The following is a 22,806-nucleotide window of genomic DNA, read 5'->3' on the forward strand; positions in this document are numbered from 1 at the left end:
GTGACAGACAAAATAGTAGAAACTATTATAAAGAAGTAAATTACAGAGCATATTCAAAAGCACGGATTAATGAGACAAAGCCAACATGGATTTAGTGAAGGGAAATTTTGCCTCACCAATCTATTACTTTTCTTTGAAGGGAACAAACACATGGATAAAGGTGAGCCGGTTGATATTGTGTATATGGATTTTCAAAAGGCATTTGACAAAGTACCTCATGAAAGACTCCAGAGGAAATTGGAGAGTCATGGGATAGGAGGTAGTGTTCTATTGTGGATTAAAAACTGGTTAAAAGACATTTAAATGGTCAGTATTCTCAATGGAGAAGTGGAGTCTGTGCTGGGAATGCTGCTTTTTAACATATTTATAAATGATCTAGAGATGGGAGTAACTAGTAAGGTAATTAAATTTGCTGACGACACAAAGTTATTCAAAGTTGTTAAATCGCAAGAGGATTGTGAAAAATTATAAGAGGACCTTACGAGACTGGGAGACTGGGAGGGGCATAATTGAAAGGGGCCGCCCATCTCTAAGGGTGGCCATCTCCGTGGACGGATCCGAGAAGGGGTGGTCCCGATCTTATTATCGAAAAAGATGGGCGGCCATCTTTTGTTTCGATAATACGGTTGCACCTGGCCAAATGTCAGAGATGGGCGGGTTTGAGATGGTCAGCATCGGTTTTCAGCGATAATGGAAACCGAAGGCGGCCATCTCAAAAATGAACAACTCCAAGGCATTTGGTCATGGGAGGGGCCAGGATTCGTAGTGCACTGGTCCCCCTCACATGTCAGGACACCAACCGGGCACCCCAGGGGGCACTTTTAAAAATAAAAAAACCCCATTAAAATACCTCTCAGGTGCATAGCTCCCTTACCTTGGGTGCTGAGCCCCCCAAATCCCCCCCAAAAACCCACTCCCCACAACTCTACACCATTCCAATAGCCCTTATGGGTGAAGGGGGGCACCTACATATGGGTACCGTGGGTTTTGGGGGGGGGGGTTGGAGGGCTCACATTTACCACCACAAGTGTAACAGGTAGGGGGGGGAATGGGCCTGGGTCCACCTGCCTGAAGTGCACTGCACCCACTAAAAACTGCTCCAGGGACCTGTATACTGCTGTCATGGAGCTGGGTATGACATTTGAGGCTGGCTTAAAGGCTGGGAAATAAAGTTTTTAAAGTTCTTTGTTTTTTGGTGGGAGGGGGTTAGTGACCACTGGAGGAGTCAGGAGAGGTCATTCCTGATTCCCCCCGGTGGTCATCTGGGCAGTTTGGGCATTTTTTTGGGACTTGGACCTAAAAAAAAGGGTCCAAAAAAAGCGACCTAATTCTCGTTACGGCCGCCCTTCTTTTTTCCATTATGGCCTGAAGCCGGCCATCTGTTAACCACTCCCATGCCCGCCCCTGTCCCACCTGAGGTGGTGGTATGGGCTCTCGCACTAACCCGACGGTAACCAAGCAGCACACAGCACTACCCGATTACCGCCAGGTACACTCCTATGCTGCAATAATAAATATATTTTTGTAGCGTTGGATATAACGGTGCACTTGGGGTGGGAAGTACTACCGGGCTGCTGCGGTAGCCCAGCGGTGCTTACTACTACTATTACTACTTATCATTTCTATAGCACTACTAGACGTATGCAGTGCTGTACACTGGACATAAAGAGACAGTCTCTACTCGACAGAGCTTACAGTCTAAGTAAGACAGACAAACAGGACAAATAAGAGATAAGGGAATAACTAAGGTGGGAATGATAAAATGTGGGTACTGAACAAGCGAGTAAGAGTTAGGTCAGAGGGGTGTAGCTAGACCTCGCAGTGGGAGGGGGCCAGAGCCCGAGGTGGGGGGGCACATTTTGGTCTGCCACCCTGCTGCCCTGCTGCTCCCTCCCTTGCCGCCCTGCTGCTCTCCACCCACTGCTGCAGCAAATACCTTGGCTGATGGGGGTCCCTAACCCACGCCAGCTGAAGCCTTGCCCAGCACCGGAAGTACCATATGTTGGAATTGACTTCCTGAGCTGGTACGTCAAGCTCCATCTCTGGCTGTCTTCAAATCTAGGCTAAAAGTCCACCTTTTTGATGCTGCTTAATTCCTAACCCAGTGGCGTAGCTACGTGGGGACACGGGGACCTGGGCCCCCCAAATTTCCTCTGGGCCCCTGGTTTTGCTGGTGGGGGTCCCCAACTCCCGCTAGATGAAGCCTTGTCCAGCACCGGTCTCTGGCACCATCATGTTGCCTGCCCTTCTCTTTCTTCCCCTCACATCCTGCACGTTCCTTTTAGTGAAATTGAGCATTCTCAGTTTCACTAAAATGAGCGTGCCAGCAAAACCAGGGGCCCAGAGGAAATTTGGTGGGTCTAGGCCCCCGTGGCCCCATGTAACTACACCACTGGGTTAGGTTATTATTAATTAGAATCAGGTAGTGAAGATTATTAAGTCTTCTTTTGTACAGCTTCATAAGTACATAAGTACATAAGTAGTGCCATACTGGGAAAGACCAAAGGTCCATCTAGCCCAGCATCCTGTCACCGACAGTGGCCAATCCAGGTCAAGGGCACTTGGCACGCTCCCCAAACGTAAAAACATTCCAGACAAGTTATACCTAAAAATGCGGAATTTTTCCAAGTCCATTTAATAGCGGTCTATGGACTTGTCCTTTAGGAATCTATCTAACCCCTTTTTAAACTCCGTCAAGCTAACCGCCCGTACCATGTTCTCCGGCAACGAATTCCAGAGTCTAATTACACGTTGGGTGAAGAAAATTTTTCTCCGATTCGTTTTAAATTTACCACACTGTAGCTTCAACTCATGCCCTCTAGTCCTAGTATTTTTGGATAGCGTGAACAGTCGCTTCACATCCACCCGATCCATTCCACTCATTATTTTATACACTTCTATCATATCTCCCCTCAGCCGTCTCTTCTCCAAGCTGAAAAGCCCTAGCCTTCTCAGCCTCTCTTCATAGGAAAGTCGTCCCATCCCCACTATCATTTTCGTCGCCCTTCGCTGTACCTTTTCCAATTCTACTATATCTTTTTTGAGATACGGAGACCAGTACTGAACACAATACTCCAGGTGCGGTCGCACCATGGAGCGATACAACGGCATTATAACATCCGCACACCTGGACTCCATACCCTTCCTAATAACACCCAACATTCTATTCGCTTTCCTAGCCGCAGCAGCACACTGAGCAGAAGGTTTCAGCGTATCATCGACGACGACACCCAGATCCCTTTCTTGATCCGTAACTCCTAACGCGGAACCTTGCAAGACATAGCTATAATTCGGGTTCCTCTTACCCACATGCATCACTTTGCACTTGTCAACATTGAACTTCATCTGCCACTTGCATGCCCATTCTCCCAGTCTCGCAAGGTCCTCCTGTAATCGTTCACATTCCTCCTGCGACTTGACGACCCTGAATAATTTTGTGTCATCGGCGAATTTAATTACCTCACTAGTTATTCCCATCTCTAGGTCATTTATAGTGTAAATTGAAGACTATGTTGTCACAGTGTGATTTTAGGAGTATGTTGCTGAGCATGGTTCTCTCTAGATTGGATTACTGCAATGCACTGTATCTCAGGCTATCTAGTGTGCAGTTGGTTCAAAATGCAGTGGCAGGAATTGTTACTGGTGTTTAAAAGTTTGGTCATATAACACTCGTGCTGAAACAGTTGCACTGCCTTCCTGTGCTTTTTCGAATTTGTTACAAAGCATTGGATTGTATTCATCAAGCACTAAATTTAGGGATTCCATTTTACTTTGCTCAATCTGTTTGTATATATTACCCATGTCAGCTGTTGCATTCAGAAAATGTGATGCGTCTATCTTTGTACACAGTGGGAAGAGTTCGGTTTGCTGACACAAGTTTGTCCACTTTTTCCATTGCATCAGTTTGGCTATGGAACATCCTCTTTGGACAACTCCGTTTGTGCTGCAATGTGGCTCAGTTCAAGAAATTGTTAACAGCACAGTTATTTGTAGAAGCTTTTATGTAGGAGCAATCTGTACTTAGATTATATTGATGAAGAGCAGCATAAGTAGTTTATGGTTTGTTTGTGATGAGTGGAGGAGTGTGGTAGCCATGTTAGTCCACTCTTAAGGTTATCAATAGAAATCAAACAAAATAAAACATGGAAAAGAAAATAAGATGATACCTTTTTTATTGGACATAACTTAATACATTTCTTGATTTATTTATTTATTTATTTATTTGTTGCTTATATCCCACATTTTCCCACTCGTGCAGGCTCAATGTGGCTTACAGTAAGTTAAATAAAAGTACAAACTTAAAGGTTATGCAAGCATCTAACAGAGTGAACTAGATAGGGAAGGGGACAAAGGATACATTAATCAACATTGTAAGTTGAGGAGTAAGTCTTAGCAAAGAGGAATGTCTTTAACAACTTCTTAAAAAGGCCATGGTCTTCTTGAGTTTTAAGGTGATGAGGTAACAAATTCCAGTGTTTGGAAATAACGAAGGATGCTATATTGGAGAAGCAGGCCAGATGCTTAAGACAAGATTCAATTTACATAGACATCATATGAACAATACTGGTGCCAGCAGGGTTCCCACGCCTGTTGGTCAACATTTTACAGGACCAGGACACTGTACCAGTGATTTCACAGTGAGAATCCTTTGAAGTCAGAATGATTGAATATTTTAACACCCAACAGAAAGGACTTAACAAGGATCTGGGGTTCCTAGCCCATTATAAACCATAAAGCTGTATGTCTCTGTTGATCACCCTCCCCTCACGTATCCACACCCACCCTGTTAGAATATCAATGATATGCTTTGATGTCCCCATGCATATTTCCTACCCACCCCCCTCCTCCCACCCTGTCAGACTGTCATAGTAATGCTTGAATGTTTTCACTTATATACACTGTCAGCTAGCACATTTGCTTATTTCCGATCTGAGGAAGAAGGGCAACCTTCGAAAGCTAATCAAGAAATGTATTAAGTTATGTCCAATAAAAAAGGTATCATCTTATTTTCTTTTCCATGTTTTATTTTGTTTGATTTCTATTGATAACCTTTGTGATGAGTGGAATGTGCTGGTCTGTTTTTTTATTATGTATGCTATTTTTGTAACCTGCCTAGGTTATAGGTGATATATACATTTTTAAAATAAATAAATTAGGATTTTGCTCACACCTTTTTCAGTAATAATTCAAGGTGGATTATATTCAGGTACTCTAGCAGGCTTATTTTTGAAAGAGAAGGACGTCTATCTTTTGACACAAATCGGAAGATGGCCGTCCTTCTCACAGGGTCGCCCAAATCGGTATAATTGAAAGCCAATTTTGGGCATCCCCAACTGCTTTCCATCGCAGGGATGACCAAAGTTCACGGGGGCGTTTTGGAGGCGTAGCGAAGGCGGGACTTGGGCGTGCCTAACACATGGGCGTCCTTGAGCCATAATGGAAAAAAAAGGGCATCCCTGATGAGCACTTGGACGACTTTACCTGGTCCTGTTTTTCTTACGACCAAGGCACAAAAAGGTACCCGAACTGACCAGATGACCACCGAAAACAATCGGGGATCACTTCCCCTTACTCCCCCAGTGGTCACTAACTCCCTCCCACCCTCAAAAAACATCTTTAAAAATATTTTGTGCCAGCCTCTATGCCAGCCTCAAATGTCATACTCAGGTCCATCACAGGTCCCTTGAGCAGTTTTAGTGGGTGCAGTGCACTTCAGGCAGGCAGACCCAGGCCCATCCCCTCCCCTCCCCTACCTGTTACACTTGTGGTGGTAAATGTGAGCCCTCCAAACCCCACCAGAAACCCACTGTACTCACATCTAGGTGCCCCCCTTCACCCCTAAGGGCTATGGTAGTAGTGTACAGTTGTGGGTAGTGGGTTTTGGGGGGCTCAGCACACAAGGTAAGGGAGCTATGTATCTGGGATCAATTTCTGAAGTCCACTGTAGTGCCCCCTAGGGTGCCCGGTTGGTGTCCTGGCATGTTAGGGGGACCAATGCACTATAAATGCTGGCTCCTCCCATGAACAAAGGGTTTGCATTTGGTCGTTTCTGAGATGGCATCCTTGGTTTCCATTATCGCCAAAAATCAGAAATGACCAAGTCTAGGGACGACCATCTCTAAGGACGACCTAAATGTCAAGATTTGGGCATCCCCGACCGTATTATCGAAACAAAAGATGGACGTCCATCTTATTTCAATAATACGGGTTTCCCCGCCTCTCCACCGGGACGTTTTGTGAGGACGCCCTCAGCAACACTTGGGCATCCCTTTCGATTATGCCCCTCCACGTGTGTCCTGAAGACTGGTTTAGGAATCCCTGTTTTAGATCCATATCAAGACAGATTTTAGAATATACTTGAGACAAATATGGAGAAACATACTCTGACCATGAAACATACTTGAATATAAGGAAGAAATAGAAATAAGAGCATTTCATACTTAAAAAGTTATTTGAACTAGAGGGTCCTGGGCCACATTTTCTTTTAAATAAATTTACAGACAGAGGCAACATAGTCCTCACTTGAAAATCATAAAAACACTCTGTTAGCTCTGTACTGACAAGTTGCTGCACTGTTAACATGGCAGTAGGCACAGCATGCTCACTATCACATGGTCAAGAACTCTCCAGATTAAACTAGTGACTTGATCTCTCACCCTGGACTGGAGTCCTCAGTGAAGGCTCAGTTGATTCTAGGTCAATCACTGTGATCAATAGCCACATGGGCATCTGGGGTGGGGTATACTGGAAAGCTTAAGAATGCTGAGCACTGGTCCTGAAGAGCAATATGGTAGTGAGGGGTGAGGGATGAGGTTGGGCAGGTGGGACTCTGGGGTAGGGGTGGGGCCAGGCTTGTGCTACAGCTGGGCAGGGCTGAATGAAATTAAAGAATGATTAGCACATATTTCTTTGATAATCTTTACAATAAACATTGTAGTCAATAATGTTTTTATTTTGTTTTTTTCTGTGTTTTAACAAAATATATAGTACCTTGTTACCATCTCTTCCTGTGTCACCCTTATAGCCTGGCAAACCACGTTGTCCCTAAAAAATAGAAATAAGGAATGCATCCCAATTAATAAATATCTTTTTAGTTTATTATCTTTCCTTCCCAAGTGCATTGCACTGTGCACCTGTGGCCGGATGCTCCTGGTGAGCAACTTGAAGGGACCAGTGCATTACAATAGAAGCCCTGATTCCACTAATCCCCTGTTCAAAGACCCCCCCCCCCCCACACACACACACACACACACACACTTCTCAATTCATTTTCAAGAATTCTCCACGGGGGGTGGGGGGGGCAGAATTAATCCATGGACTCTCTTGCCTCAGCAGCTTCTGGTTTCAAAATGGTGGCCTTATCCCCTAGTGATAGCCTTGCGGTGCTACTGTTAGGGGGTCAGGATGCCAAATAACGAAACACTTTTTTTTTTTTTAATTTGGCAGTCTTATTCCCTAAGTGGTAATGCTATAAGATTACTGCTAGGGGGCTCAGACCACCATTCAGAAGCCAGGAGCTATCAGCGCAGGAGTGCCAGTGAATCACTCCTGTCCCTTACTACCCACAAGGGAGATTCCCAGGGGTGATGTAGAGGTAGGTAGCCTTTGAAGAAGGGATTGAGGGGTAGGCTTCTTTTATAATTCAATAGCCTGGTCCTTTAAAATAAAGTGGGCTTGAATTGGGCATGAATTTCTAGCTTACTAATTCAACCAAATGTGTTGTATTATTTAAATTACTTTAAATTTTATATGTGAAGTTTATCAAATTTAAGAAAATCAGCCCGATATTACCTGTATACCTGGGGATCCTGAGGCACCTGGACTTCCTGGTATTCCTTGTAATCCCTTAGAAAACAAGATACAAAAATAACTTGGTTAAAATATTTGTGCGAGTTTTAAGGTTTGACTTTTCATTTAGGGCAATCTGTGTTTTTAGATAATTTTTTGACTGTGCTCATTTCTACTAAATACAGAAGATGGCAAATAGGTAAAACATTCAATGGGGAAGTTACGAAGCTGCATTAGAACTCTAAGTCAAAATATTTTCCCCTTAATGCATGCTTTGTAGGGCACTAACGTGACTTAATTTACTGTAATGCAGCAATAACTAAGGCACTCTGGGCTATATGGTAATGAGATGCAAAACATACAGATGCATGTAAAGCAGCTCATTACTATACCATGACTTGCATTAACATTGCAAGTCGCATTACAGCTGACCAGCCAAATGTTGGGGTTATTTTACCCTCCAGGGAACATCAAGCCTCAGAGCATAGCCCAATGTTCCTGGATCCATTTTAAAGAGGCCAAGATGCTGTCCCCATACTCCCCAAGTAGGACCTGTACTGTATCATCAACTCCCCCCCCAAAAAAAAAAAAAAAAAATTAGCACCTGCAGCCATCTGATCACAATTTCTCTGATCAAAAGTTCTCTCAATCCCAATGAGCACCCCCGATCCAAAGCCCCCCTGAAAAGATCCCCAACAAAAACCCTGGAGGCCTACTGCTAGAGGTACCATTTTGAGTGATAGCATCAGAAATTTTCTCTTCAGGGAGTACTTTGAACGGGGAGGTGCTCATCGGGGAGCTTTGGATCAGGGGTGCTCATTGGAGGGGCTTTTGGATTTGGATCAGGGGGTTATGATGAGACAGCTGTAGGTGCTACTCATGGGGGAAGTTGATCAGAGAAGGTGGGTGCTACTCAGGGGGGCTTTGATTGGGAGTTACAGGTGCTACTCAGGAGGGAGAGTATTGTGGTCCTTTTACGATGCAGTCCAAGAACACTGGGCCATGTCTTGGTGGCCCAAGCTCCCAGGATGAAAGACTAAAACTGTGTGAGGTGGCTTCAAGAAGCGTAAGTCCTTTTCCACAGGAGTCAGCAATCTGCAGTGCAGAGATGCCATGGGTTGCTGACTCCCATGGTAAATCAAGGTACAGTAAAAGCTGTCCTTTTATCACACCTTGATACCCCCCCCCCCCCCCTTAAAGGCTGATGCACTAAGCAATTAACTTTCATGTGAAGTAGCAATATTTGTGAATGCAAATATTTACTATGGCTGAAAATGAGCTCCATATTAAATTTTAAAGCTGAACTTTGCACAAATTCGCTGGCAAAAAAGACAATTAAGGGACCCTTTTGCTAAAGTGTGATATGTTTTTTGCATTTACCATGCATTAACTGCAAAACCTAGCATACAGTAAGTTCAAAATCTTTGTGGTAAATGCAGGGAGAATGTCCAGCATCTACAGCACAAGGCAGACACTTTTTAGTACTTTAGATATTTCATCTGTCTTTTTGATACCACAGATCATAAAATATTGATTAACCATCTGCAATCCATTGTCTTAAGCAAGTTAGTCCTTTATTGGTTTTCCTCATATTTGTCAAGAGGAAAATTCAATGTAGCAAAAGGTTCTACCAGATCGGTAGACGCCAACAGTCCCACTGGAGTTCCATAGAGTTCTTGTTTATCTGCTATGTTATTTATTATCTTTTTGTTATCATTGTGCAAAAGTTAGACACAGTTTATGGAATAGTGCTTATGCCTGGGAATCACGGGTGCAAATGTACTTCCCTAAATTGGAAGTGTATCCCCCCTTATTTATAACAACATGTGTAAATGCTAGGAACACCCCGTTCCATCCATGATCCTTCCATTTCCATGTCCCTTTTTGTACTTGCGTGTAAAAATTAGGCACAGATCCCGCACCTAAATTTACATGCATAAATTCCAATTAAATCTAATTAGTGGCAATAACTGCTGGTTAAAAAGCCAGTTATTGGTGCTAATTAGCTCAATATTCAATTAAGTTACATGCATAAACTGGGCACTTGCTCAAATTTGTGTGTTCAATTTTATAGAATTAGGGGGTAGGTGTTAGCATGGGTCCACATTAATGTCTAATGTGCAGTAAAACTCATGCAAGATGCCTATTCCAGCTTAGTAAAAGGGCCCCTAAGCCCTTTACTAAGTTGTGTTAAACACTTAGGGCCGTGTTTACTAAGACGAACTAGCGTTTTTAGCCACAGTAAAATTTAGCGTGTGCCAATGATAGAGACACCCATATATTCCTATGAGTGAGTCTCTAGTGTTAGTGCATGCTAAAAATGTTAGCACGTCTACAGTGTAGCTTAGTAAACAGGGCCCTTAATGCAGATTTTACAGCACAGGCCCGCACTAGTCTTCTGTTCTAAAAGCACCAGAAGTAAAAATACCCTATTAGCATTAGCTGCCTGAAGGGGAAGTGAGCAGGAGCTGGGCAGGTAGGGGGTGGTGGGCTGCGATAGCTAGCACATGGGTTGATACTTAGTGCTACGTATCATACATGCGAATAGTGCAACCTCACCACAAGAGGAGGCAGCAAGTGCAGTTGAGCTTTCAGCATAATAACATAAGAGTAGCCAAACTGGGTCAGACCAATGGTCCATCTAGCCCAGTATCCTGTTTTCCAAACAGTGGCCAAGTACCTGGCAGAAACCCAAAATGTGACAACACTACTACAAATCCCAGGGCAAGCAGTTGCTTCCCATGTCTGTCTCAATAGCAGACGATTGGACTTTTCCTCCAGGAATTTGTCGAAACCTTTTTTAAACCAAGATACGCTGTTAGCACATCCTCCAGCAAAGAGTTCCAGAGCTTCACTATTCATTGAGTGACAAAATATTTCCTCCTACTTGTTTTAAAAGTATTTCCACGTAACTTCCTTGAGTGTCCCCTAGTCTTTGTACTTTTGGAATGAGTAAAAAATTGATTTAATTCTACTTGTTCTACACCACTCAGGATTTTGTAGAACTCAGTCATATCTCCCCTCATCTGTCTCTTTTCCAAGCTGAAGAGCCCTAACCTCTTTAGCCTGTCCTCATATAAGAGGAGTTCCATCCCCTTTATCATTTTGTCACTCTTCTTTGAACCTTTTTTAATTCCGCTATATTTTTCTTGAAATACGGCGATCAGAACTGAACACAATACTCAAGGTGCAGAAGCACCATGGAGTGATATAAATGCATTATAGTATTTTCGGTCATATTCACCATCCCTTGCCTAATAATTTCTAGTATCCTAAGAATGGGGCAGCTACACATGGCAGTGGTGCCACTTACATATGGAAGTTATAATATTGCTACTTTCATGTGTAAGCACTGACTGACATCTCCATGTGAGAGCTGTCAGGTTCATGTCATTCATGTTTTTCAATGTGTATATTTGCTCTTTCTATACATACTAGCAAATACACATGCACTTCTGCAGGTATTGTACAAAAGGTTCTACAGAAGCTTTTTCTAAAATACCACTGGAATTAAGCACATATTGACCTGGACGTCTCAATTCCAATCCCTGTGTTTTATATAAAATGGAGCTTTTAGTGATAAACAATGCCTTGAGATTTGGTTTGTAGATGAGGCTTCTTGAATTAGAGGTTAAGTTTTAATTCTCTTGGTCTATAAACAGGAGAAACAGCTTTGGGTATAGATCTATGCAAAAATGTATTTTAATGATGATCACAGAGGTAACATTTAAAAATCTCTACTGAGAAAAACATTTAGGGGCCCTGCGCTATTTTTAGCATGTGGGTTTCCCACACACTGTGGCCACTTTTAGCGCAGCTGTAAAATGGCCCCAATTTCTTCTTTTTTTCCCCATTAACGGACACACGCTAATTTCCCAATTACTACATGGCCATTACCATGGGAGCCCTTACCACCACCTATTTTGTAGGTAGTAAGAGCTCAAGCACTAATCCTGCTCTAACTGGTCAGTACACGCCAATGTCCATGTGCTAACTGATTAGTGCAGGGCACACCTACTCTGACTCTAAACATGCCCCCCACACTAAAAATTTAAATCTACTTTTTAGCACATAGGAAGCCCATGCCAATTCCAGAACTACCATGGGATGTCTGAGCCCATCCCACAGTAATGCCTTTTTAACCCGCGGTAAGTACACACTAGTGCATACCACACAGTGGCGTAGCCACAGGTGGGCCAGGGCCCACCCACTTAGGGCTCAGGCCCACCCAATAGTAGCACATGTTTAGTGGTAGCTGTGGGATCCCAAGGTTGGCCAGCTGAAGACTTCCTCCAGATGGTAACGAAAACGCTACTCTCCATGATACCGGCACCTGCATATGTTCAGACTGCCAAGGTGGAAAGAAGCGTTTTCCCACCAGCTGAGATATTTTTTGGGTGGTGGTTGGGGGGTGGGGGGGGGAACAATTGGTGTCCACCCACTTCTTCCCTAGGCCCACCCAAAATCTGTTCTCTGGCTTCGCCCCTGATACCACAGCTTAGAATTTTTCTTTATACTGAAGTTTAGGCAATTGAGGTTGATTAAGCATATTTGAAATTAATGATTTTTGATAGCAGCAAATAAAAGTCCTTGAATGTATTTACTTGACAATTCTTTTATATATATTTATTTTAATTATTTTCATACCAACGTAGGCTTGAATTTGCTAAAGAGTTTTCAGAATAAAGATCATTTTTATGTGTTTATTTCTAGCATCCTATATTTATGAGTGAATAATTAAAGTTGAATCCTTCTTGTTTAAAAGTATTCTATTTTAAGATTGCAACACATATAAGGTCATCTATAAAAATCCTGTACCAACATCCAAATGGAAATTACCAAAATAATATGAGCAATCTGTTATCCAAAATCATATTGCCAAAAGGTTTCCAAGCAACCAAATAGCAAAAACTGGAACATTTCTAGAAGTGCAGAACAGGGATTTTCTCCCTGGAAAAGGCAGAATTCATATACTTGGTGGCAGAAAATTTTATTCAAACTATTTATTACATTTTCCATAGACAGTTGACATATCAATAAAATGCGTGCGTTCCTGAGCGACAATATTTGTACTGCAATACACAGAGTTCATACTGGCCCATTCCTTTAAAAGACTCACCAATTTATTTCTGAATATTATTTAATAAAATGTTAACTTAAGAGACTCTTTTACTAAAGCACCGGAAAAGTTTACAACGTTTTGCATCTACAATGTGTTAGATGCAAAAATAAATCACACAAAACAAGGCAGAAGTGTCCCCCTAACAACAAACCACACAATGTAGAAAAAAGAAGAAGTAGGGGGGTAGACAAAATGTGTATCCAAACAGCAGGTTTATCAAAAAACAAAAAGTAAAATCTAAAGACTCATAAAATCCAAAGACTCGATGTAGTCCTGCATTTCAGTGCTAACTGCGACTGCTTCAGGAGTCAAACAAGATTTGTTTCCTGGGTGGACCAAACACCTTGGGTGTGAAGCCCATCTACATGATTCCCCCAATCCCAGGAGAGATGCATCCATTGTCAGGACTTTTTGTGGCTGAGGAATTTGGAATGGAAGTCCCAGAGTCAGACTGGATCAAATGGTCTACCACTAAAGAGAGCGTACAAGATCTGGGGACACTTGAATGACATCTTCTAGGCTCCCTGTGGCTTGATACCACTGAGAACCCAGGGTCCATTGAGCTGATCTCGTGTGAAGACATGTCATGGGTGTAACATACACTGTGGAAGTCATGTGGCCCAACAATCTCAACATTTGCCAAGCTATGACCTGCTGAAAGGCTTGAATCTTGGAAGTGAGTGCAACAAGAGTGTCCACTCTCATCTGCGGAAATTAGGCTTGAAACTTCTGTGATCGAGCAGGGCTCCTATGAAATCCATAAGTACATAAGTAATGCCATACTGGGAAAAGACCAAGGGTCCATTGAGCCCAGCATCTTGTCCACGACAGCGGCCAATCCAGGCCAAGGGCACCTGGCAAGCTTCACAAACGTACAAACATTCTATACATGTTATTCCTGGGATTTTGGATTTTTCCAAGTCCGTTTAGTAGCGGTTTATGGACTTGTCCTTTAGGAAACCGTCCAACCCCTTTTTAAACTCTGCTAAGCTAACCGCCTTCACCACATTTTCTGGCAATGAATTTCAGAGTTTAATTACACGTTGGGTGAAGAAAAATTTTCTCCGATTTGTTTTAAATTTACTACACTGTAGTTTCATCGCATGCCCCCTAGTCCTAGTATTTTTGGAAAGCGTGAACAGACGCTTCACATCCACCTGTTCCATTCCACTCATTATTTTATATACCTCTATCATGTCTCCCCTCAGCCGTCTCTTCTCCAAGCTGAATAGCCCTAGCCTCCTTAGTTTTTCTTCATAGGGAAGTCGTCCCATCCCCGCTATCATTTTAGTCGCCCTTCACTGCACCTTTTCCAATTCTACTATATCTTTCTTGAGATGCGGCGACCAGAATTGAACACAATACTCAAGGTGCAGTCGCACCATGGAGCGATACAACGGCATTATAACATCCTCACACCTGTTTTCCATACCTTTCCTAATAATACCCAACATTCTATTTGCTTTCCTAGCCGCAGCAGCACACTGAGCAGAAGGTTTTAGTGTGTTATCGACGACGACACCCAGATCCCTTTCTTGGTCCGTAACTCCTAACGTGGAACCTTGCATGACGTAGCTATAATTCGGGTTCTTTTTTCCCACATACATCACCTTGCACTTGCTCACATTAAACGTCATCTGCCATTTAGCCGCCCAGTCTCCCAGTCTCGTAAGGTCCTCTTGTAATTTTTCACAATCCTGTCGCGAGTTAACGACTTTGAATAACTTTGTGTCATCAGCAAATTTAATTACCTCGCTAGTTACTCCCATCTCTAAATCATTTATAAATATATTAAAAAGCAGCGGTCCTAGCACAGACCCCTGAGGAACCCCACTAACTACCCTTCTCCATTGTGAATACTGCCCATTTAACCCCACTCTCTGTTTCCTATCCTTCAACCAGTTTTTAATCCACAATAGGACATTTCCTCCTATCCCATGACCCTCCAATTTCCTCTGCAGCCTTTCATGAGGTACCTTGTCAAACGCCTTTTGAAAATCCAGATACACAATATCAACTGGCTCCCCTTTGTCCACATGTTTGTTTACTCCTTCAAAGAATTGAAGTAAATTGGTCAGGCAAGATTTCCCCACACAAAAGCCAATCACTGGACAGGGCAAAGATGGGACTTGGAGTAGTTTAAAATAAACCCTAGTAGTTCGAGCAACTGAATAGCCATTTGCATGGACTCCTGAGCTCCATTCGAAGAGGTATTCTTCACCAGCCAATTGTTGAGATATGGGAACACATGTACTCCCAGTCTGTGTAGTGATGATGCAACTACCACTAGACATTTGGTGAAGACCCTGGGAGCTGATGTGAGGCCAAAAGGCAACACGCGGTACTGAAAGTGATGTGTTCCCAGCCCAAATCGAATATGCTTCCAGAGAGCATAGCCATTCATTTTTCTGAATTATTGGGAGAAGGGTGCACAGGGAAACCATCCTGAACTTTTCTCAGACTAGGAATTTGTTCAGGGCCCTTAGGTCTAGGATGGGACAAAACCCCCTGTTTTCTTCTGCATAAGGAAGTACCTGGAATAGAATCCCTGCCCTTCTTCCCATGGTGGAACACAGTCAACCACATGAGACTTCAGAAGGGTGGAGAGTTCCTCTGCAAGTACCTGCCTGTGCTGAGAGATGAATTAATGAGCTCTCGGTGGGCAATTTGAAGGTCTTTGACATTAATTGAGTGCGTATCTGAGATAGACTATTTAAAGAACCCACCAGTCGGAGGTTATAAGGGACAACCTTTCATGGAAAAACTTCAGCCACCCCCTGACCGACAAGTTGTCCAGGATGGACACTTTTATTGCAGCTATGCTCTGTTGGAGCCAGTCAAAAGCTTGTCTCTTGCTTTTGCTGGAGAGCAACAGGGGCCTTAAGCGCACGCTAATGACATGCTCAAGCATGCTGGGGTTGAGCTTGAACAGGCTGGTGAGCCAAGGGTTTGTACCTACACCTCTGATAGTAATAGGTACTCCTCCTTGGTTTGTCAAAAATTCTCCTAAATGAGGAGGCAGCTGCAGAAAGTGCCCAGCAGGAGTCAGAAGAGATGGTATCAGTATGTTTTTTGATTTAGTCAGTGACCTCAACCTTCTTTCCAAGAAGGTTGTCCCCCCGGCATGGGGCATCTGCCAACCTGTGCTGAACAGCATGCTCCAAGTCAGAAACAAGCAGCCATGAGAGTCTGCACATTGCTATACTCTGAGCAGAGATTTTGGATGCCACATCAAAAGTGTTGTAAGTGACCCTGGCCAAGAACTTTCAACATGCTTTCTGCAGCTTTACCAACTGGCGAAGTGACTCAGCCTGCACCGGAAGGAGCGTCTCAGCCAGGTACAACAATTTGCGCCCCGAGCTTCACAAGTGGATGCTTGTGCAGACCTGGTACAATTGTCTACAGGAGATGAGCACTGAAGCCAGGTACATCTGCCTCCCAAAAGAATCCAGGGTTCTAGCTTCTCTACCTGGGGGCACCAAGGCATAGTCCCTGAAACTCCTGGCCCTTTTGAGAGTGGATTCCATCAACATGGAATTGTGAGGCAACTGAGGCTTATCAAAACCAGGTGCGCTATGGATCCGATACTGGTTGTCGATCTTCTTGGGCATGACCAGGACCGACAGAGGGGACTCCCAGTTCCTAACGAGGACTTCCTGGAGCACCTCACGGAAAGAGACAGTCACAGCCTCCCTAGGAGGTAATGTGTAGTCCATGACCTTGAGCATATCGGCCCTAGGCTCGTCCTCCACTTTCAATGGCAAGGGAATAGCGTCAGCCATTTCCTTAATAATTTTAAGAGTCATTCCATGTCAAGTGGTCTGGTGGTCCCTGCATGACCATCACGGATTTCAATGAAATTTTTTGTGAACATTCATACGTGTCCTCAATGAACATTGGTAAAGTTTTACGTTTGCCAATGCAATACTTGCTGAGATATAGTAATCTGTTTGACCCCATACTGCAGCCTTTGTGCAGGGACCACCAGACCACTTGACATGAAATGACCCACCTTGGCTCTCTGGAGGAGTCTTTCTCCTTTCAGGTGGAGGGAAAGGTTCAGAGGGAACTCCATAGGATTCATCAGAGGAAAAGTACCTTGGATCCTCCTCTTAATCCCATGAGTGCTCCTCTTCGGTGTCAGGCAATACCTCCTGATGGGAGTGTTGAGACCAAACCTGCCTCGACATAGAGGAACCATATCCTCAAGAATGGTGTCAAGAAGTCAGTTCCCATCTCGACTCCAGAGAAGCTTCCTCCACCGATGTCGAGAGAGTGCCGGCTTGGATGGCAGTTGACACCAAATCTGCATGCAGCATTGGTGTTGGAGTCTACACTGCAGGTTGAGGGCCAAGCGGGGTCACAACAGGAGGCAAGGTAGGCACAAGCACCCCCATTGCCAATTCAACCCACTGAATGAGGCCATCCAGCATCTCAGGGAACAAGGCCCGGATGCGTTCATCGAGGGCTAACACCAGGAAATGTTGGGGTGCCGGCTCAGGCGCAGGTTGCAGAACCACTGGTGTCAATGCGGGAGCCGGGTCTTGGCTGCTGGAAGACCGGCAAATCAGTACCTCCTGTATGGAAGGGGAGTGGTCCTCCCAGCACCGATGCTTCTCGTCTACCGAAGCCTTTGACACCCCAGAGTTCCAAGACCATGCATTGAGGGCGACCGATGATGATGCTTCTTAGCTTTCACCTGAAGCATGTCACTGAGGCTCCTCGGTGCCGACAAGGATGATGTCAAATCCACACATTGCCTCAGAGTCAGGTACGATGATGGACAGTCCTGGGGGCCCGCAGGCCTTGAGGCAGGTGGAGACCCACTTGATGCTTCACTGCTCCCAGTGTCTAAGGATCTAGCAGCAGCCATGTTTACTGATGCCGATGCGACACTCGACCTCGATGCCAACACTTCCAATCTTGATGCCAATGCCGACGAACCAGACTTGGTTCCAAAATCTTCTCATGTTGAGCCTCTCTGAAAATCTAGGTCCTCTTATCCATTCAAAGACAGAGACACAGTTAGTGGGGCTATGGTCGTACCCAAGACACTGTAGACACCAAGAATGGGTGTCTTTCCCAGAAATTGTCCGACTGCACCGAGTACAGCACTTAAAGCCACTGGTAACTTTTGTGGACATGGAAGGAAAAACTTCCTTGGCTAAATTAAATGAATGATGGTGCCTCAAAAAGGGGAAAGGCACGACAAAAACAGAAGGGGAAAGTTTCTGGCCAAGGTCAAGGCCTAAAAGTGGCCTAATGACAATGAAAAATAAAGGAAACAATCCCGGGGAAAATTAACTAAAAGGGAAAACAAAGAAAGGAGGTTCCACAACAGGAACGCAATAATGAGAGAAAACAATGTATGAAAAATAGCCAAAGGGAACCAAAAAAGCTCTTCAGGACCGAACGATGTGAGGAGACAGCAAAAAAAACACACCCTCTCCTCACCATGGTAGAAAAAGAACTGAGGAGGCCGCTTTCATGTGGCGGGTAGGAAGGCACTCGCACATGCATGGTAGAGCATGGTAGAGCATGTCTCACACTCCACAAAGCTCTGTTTTTACTTTTATAAATCCCGGACAAACGCCAGAGGGTGGTGGTTAATGATATTCGCTCGGATGAAGAAAAGGTGAGTAGCGGAGTGCCTGAAGGATCGGTGCTGGGGCTGATTCTGTTCAATTTATTTGTGAGTGACATTGCCGAAGTGTTAGAAGGTAAAGTTTGCCTTATTGCGGATGATACCAAGATTTGTAACAGAGTGGACATCCCAGAGGGAAAAAGGATCTGCAGAAGCTAGAAAAATGGTCTAATGTTTGGTAATTAAAATTCAATGCAAAGTGATGCACTTAGGGAGTAGAAATCCACGGGAGACATATGTGTTAGGCAGTGAGAGTCTGATATGTACAGGCAGGGAGAGGGATCTTGGGGTGATAGTATCTGAGGATGTGAAAGCAAAGAAACAGTGTGACAAAGCAGTGGCCATAGCCAGAAGGATGCTAGGCTGTATAGAGAGTGGTGTGACCAGCAGAAGAAAGGAGGTGTTGATGCCCCTGTACAAGTCGTTGGTGAGGCCCCACTTAGTGTACAGTTTTGGAGGCCATATCTTGTTAAGGATGTAAAAAGAATTGAGGAGGTGCAAAGAAAAGCTACAAAAATCGTATGGAATTTGCGTTACAAGACATAAAAAGAGAGACTTGCTGACCTGAACATGTATACCCTGGAATAAAGGAGAAACAGGGGTGATATGATACAGTCATTCAAATATTTGAAAGGTATTAATCCGCAAACAAATCTTTCCTGGAGATGGGACGGCAGTAGAACTAGAGGACATGAAATGAGGTTGAAGGGGGGCAGACTCAAGAAAAATGTCAGGAAGTATTTTTTCACAGAGAGAGTGATGGATACTTGGAATGCCCTACCATGGGAAGTGGTGGAGATGAAAACGGTAACGTAATTCAAAAATGCGTGGGATAAACATAAGAATCCTGTTCAGATGGAATGGATCCTCAGAAGCTTAGCGGAGATTGGGTGGCAGCACCGATGGTTGGGAGGTGGGGCAAGTACTGGGAAGACTTCTACGGTCTATGCCCCGAAAATAGCAAGGATAAATCAAGGTCAGGTATACATATAAAGTAGCACATATGATTATATCTTGTTGGGCAGACTGGATGGACCGTACAGGTCTTTATCTGCCATTATCTACTATGCTACTATGTTACTATGTAATTGTTTGAAAAGATATGTAGAGTCAAAGTTCTGACTCCTGGAGGTTATGTGATTGTTTATTTTTATATATGTTTTATATTGTAAACTGCTTAAATCTAAGCGAGTATAAGTCTTTTAAATAAATGAATGCCCAACATGTGCAAAGTGTGTTTTTATAATTCTGCTAATTAAAAGTACCTCATCTGGACTTTGGGTTCGCATCAGTGATTGAGGGTCAAATTGTGCTTACCTCTCTGGTGTGTAATTCCAGGTCCAAATTTAATTTAAAAAATACATTTATTTAGCTTGAGTCTGTAATTGGCTCATCCTGGACGTCCGCTTTTCTAAAATCCACCACTTACACATTTAAGTGCTGACATTTACATGCATAGATTGCAAATATTTATAGTACATGCTCAAAAACCTGAGTGGATGCCATTCTGTTTTTTGGATGTGTGTTTTTAGGTGAAATGGCTGTTCCCACTGTCCTACTGCAAAATAAACAAATATCGTTGTGCATTCTTACACTACTTTATAAAAGGTTCTATGTTCATAGATCCTTTTGTAAAATATACAGAAAATCATGAATAATCCAACTTAAAAGGCCTTTGCAAAATCTGCCTCTATAACTTGTTAACTGTAGGTCAAATATTCAACCTGCAGAGATACAGACAGAATAAAGATATCTGGTTAACTTTCCATCAAGCAACTTTTTGAATATAGATTTCCTGGTAGAAGAGGTAACTTTCTAGACAATGGCATAGATCTATTAGGGGTCCTTTTACTAAACTGCAGTAAACAGAGCGTGCTTACTGCAGCTTAAAAGGGTTTACCGAGATATATGCTGAGTATCCTGCGGTAAAATCACAATGTGTGTGTGTTTGTGGTAGCGTGAATCAGTTAGTACAGCCACAATACTGTGTGCTAGGTGACTAGCAGAGGATTAGTGCATGACCCCTTATCACCTACAAAATGTTTGGCAGTAAGGGCTTGTATGCTAATTTTTGTTCATGATCATGCGCTAATGGCAACATTAGCACATGCTACTATGGAAGGCAAATCAATAAATATGCAAAACTCACAATGAACTCTTTGCCTGCAAAGAATTAAGAAAGAAAAAAAAACACTATTACCCAGTTTTTGATATATTTTTTGGTACTTTATTATAAGATTAGGTAAAAAGGACACTGCCAGTGTTTATAATTTTTATACTTTGATAGTGTGGGACAACCTTTTTCAATAGTGTTTTTTTTTCTCTCCCTTTTTGGGGGGGTGGAATTGTTTCCCACTATTGTTTTTGTAGTTCCTCACATTGAGCCGATGAGAGATGCCCATTTGGGGTTATTTAAGGTTAAACTTGAAACCTTCCCCCGGGCAGTTGAGGTTCATTTGTTTAAATCAAGTTTGAACATGGAGGTGCCCTCTTTCTTAATTCTTTGCAGGCAAAGAGTTCATTATGAGTTTTGAGTATTAGCACACGGTCATTAATTGGGGAAATGGTAAATTAGCCATTAGCACACAGGAAGACCTGTGTAAGTTGCATGCTAAGGTCATGTTTTACCATAGCATAGTAAAAGGACCCTTTACTATCTTGTTTCCATGCAGAATTTGCTTAGCATTCACAAAGCTTTCACAAAGCAGCAGAAGCAATTACTGTGCACTGAATGAGATGAAGCCCATAGGAATTGAATGGGCATTGTCGCAAATTAGTGCACCACTAATCACTAGTGTGGCTTTGTAAAAGAAGCCCTTAGTTTGGTCAGCACATATTTGTAATCAAAAATAGCAGGAGGTTTTCATTGATAAGTGTGAACTGTGAAGCACTATTTACCCAGAGATAAAACTGAAAAAAAACCTTTTTTAAGCCTCTCTAAAATGTTTATTTCAAAATATTTAAAAAAATAGTAGATTTTGCTTGATATGACTAAGCTTTTTAGTACTCACAGGCTTACCATCTGGACCAGGTTGTCCAGGATTTCCAGGTTGTCCATCATTTCCCTAGGGAAGAACAGTTCTAGATTAGTATGGATGCAGCACAGATAGCACACTTTTACACTTTTAACTAACATAAAGTAAGCCTTTTTCTCTGAAACCTCCATGGGCTGGGATATGAGCCTGCTCTAATATTAAAACTAGCACATGCCTATTTATGGCCTGAGTCCTTAACACCACCCACTGACCTAGAGATAAGGGTTTACGTGCTACCCACGTGGTAACTATGCAGTGCACGCCAACATGGGTGCGCTGCCGGTTACTGCCAGGAACACCCCATGGTAGAAAATAGAAAATTATTTTCTACCATGGGATTTGGCATGCGCCAAAATCAGAATTACTGCTGGGCGCATGTGCTACCCTAGCTGTAGTGCTCATTGGGTGCATGCTACCCGAACATTAGCCCTCCCATGCCTTTGTAAAAGGGCCCCTCAAATAAATAATATAGCCAAGACCTAGCACTATAAAGCTAATATAAATGCATAGGAAAGAACAGTGTTGGAACAGGTCATATTAGCAGTCCAGAAAGGATGATAGCAATAATATTAGAGTCCCCCGCAGTCATGTTTGATAAGGGGGCTATCTATTTTCAATGAAGGACAGAAGCCTTTCCAGTGAAACCTCTATTAAGATGATTTATTGAGCGGAACTTATGCCTCAATATCCTAAAGTAATCTATTTTACACAAAAGGACAGGTCAGAACTCAACATCCTCCAGTGATGTGAATCATACTGAAGGGGGAGGTTACTAAGCTACAGGAAAAGTTTGAATTTTATGATAGCCTAGTTTACTGTGGTAACCTATGGCAGTGTGCTGGAGCTGTTAGAGTAGGAGTGGCCCCTGTGGTACATGAAGAATGCAACTTTAGCCCCATAAACTATACTATCCTACACCATTAAGGCATCCTTACAGACTGACCTGTTGTTCTATGTAGACAGCAAAAGAACATTGGTGGCAGATGATGGCATAGATTACTTTTGAGGAAGACCAGTGCTCTAACAGTTCCAGCAAACTGTCTCAGGTTAGAAACGTATGCTAGCCTCTATGATAGATTCAGATGTTAATACCAGTCCTATTACAGCAGCAAGCAGGTTCCTGGAGTAGTCTAGTGATCGGTGCAGTGGACTGTAGAGAAGGGGACCCAGGCTCATATCCCACTCTGTTACACCTCTGATAGAAAGTGTGAGCCCTC

At 43.3% G+C, this 22,806-nt stretch overlaps 1 protein-coding gene across 2 annotated transcripts in view; it reads right to left on the reverse strand.

Moving 5' to 3' along the window:
* Nucleotides 1-22,806, reverse strand: part of COL21A1 (collagen type XXI alpha 1 chain) — a 353,696-nt gene that overhangs the window by 184,313 nt on the left and 146,577 nt on the right. For both annotated transcript variants that reach the window (XM_030198983.1, XM_030198984.1), the window contains exons 10-12: nt 21,566-21,619; nt 7,792-7,845; nt 6,991-7,044 (exon numbers count right to left, since the gene is read on the reverse strand). In XM_030198983.1, the coding sequence (XP_030054843.1) occupies nt 6,991-7,044; nt 7,792-7,845; nt 21,566-21,619 (162 nt within the window). The remainder of the gene's footprint in view (nt 1-6,990; nt 7,045-7,791; nt 7,846-21,565; nt 21,620-22,806) is intronic.

Source organism: Microcaecilia unicolor, chromosome 3 (genome assembly GCF_901765095.1).
Source record: "Microcaecilia unicolor chromosome 3, aMicUni1.1, whole genome shotgun sequence".
In the NCBI taxonomy this organism is placed as follows: domain Eukaryota; kingdom Metazoa; phylum Chordata; class Amphibia; order Gymnophiona; family Siphonopidae; genus Microcaecilia; species Microcaecilia unicolor.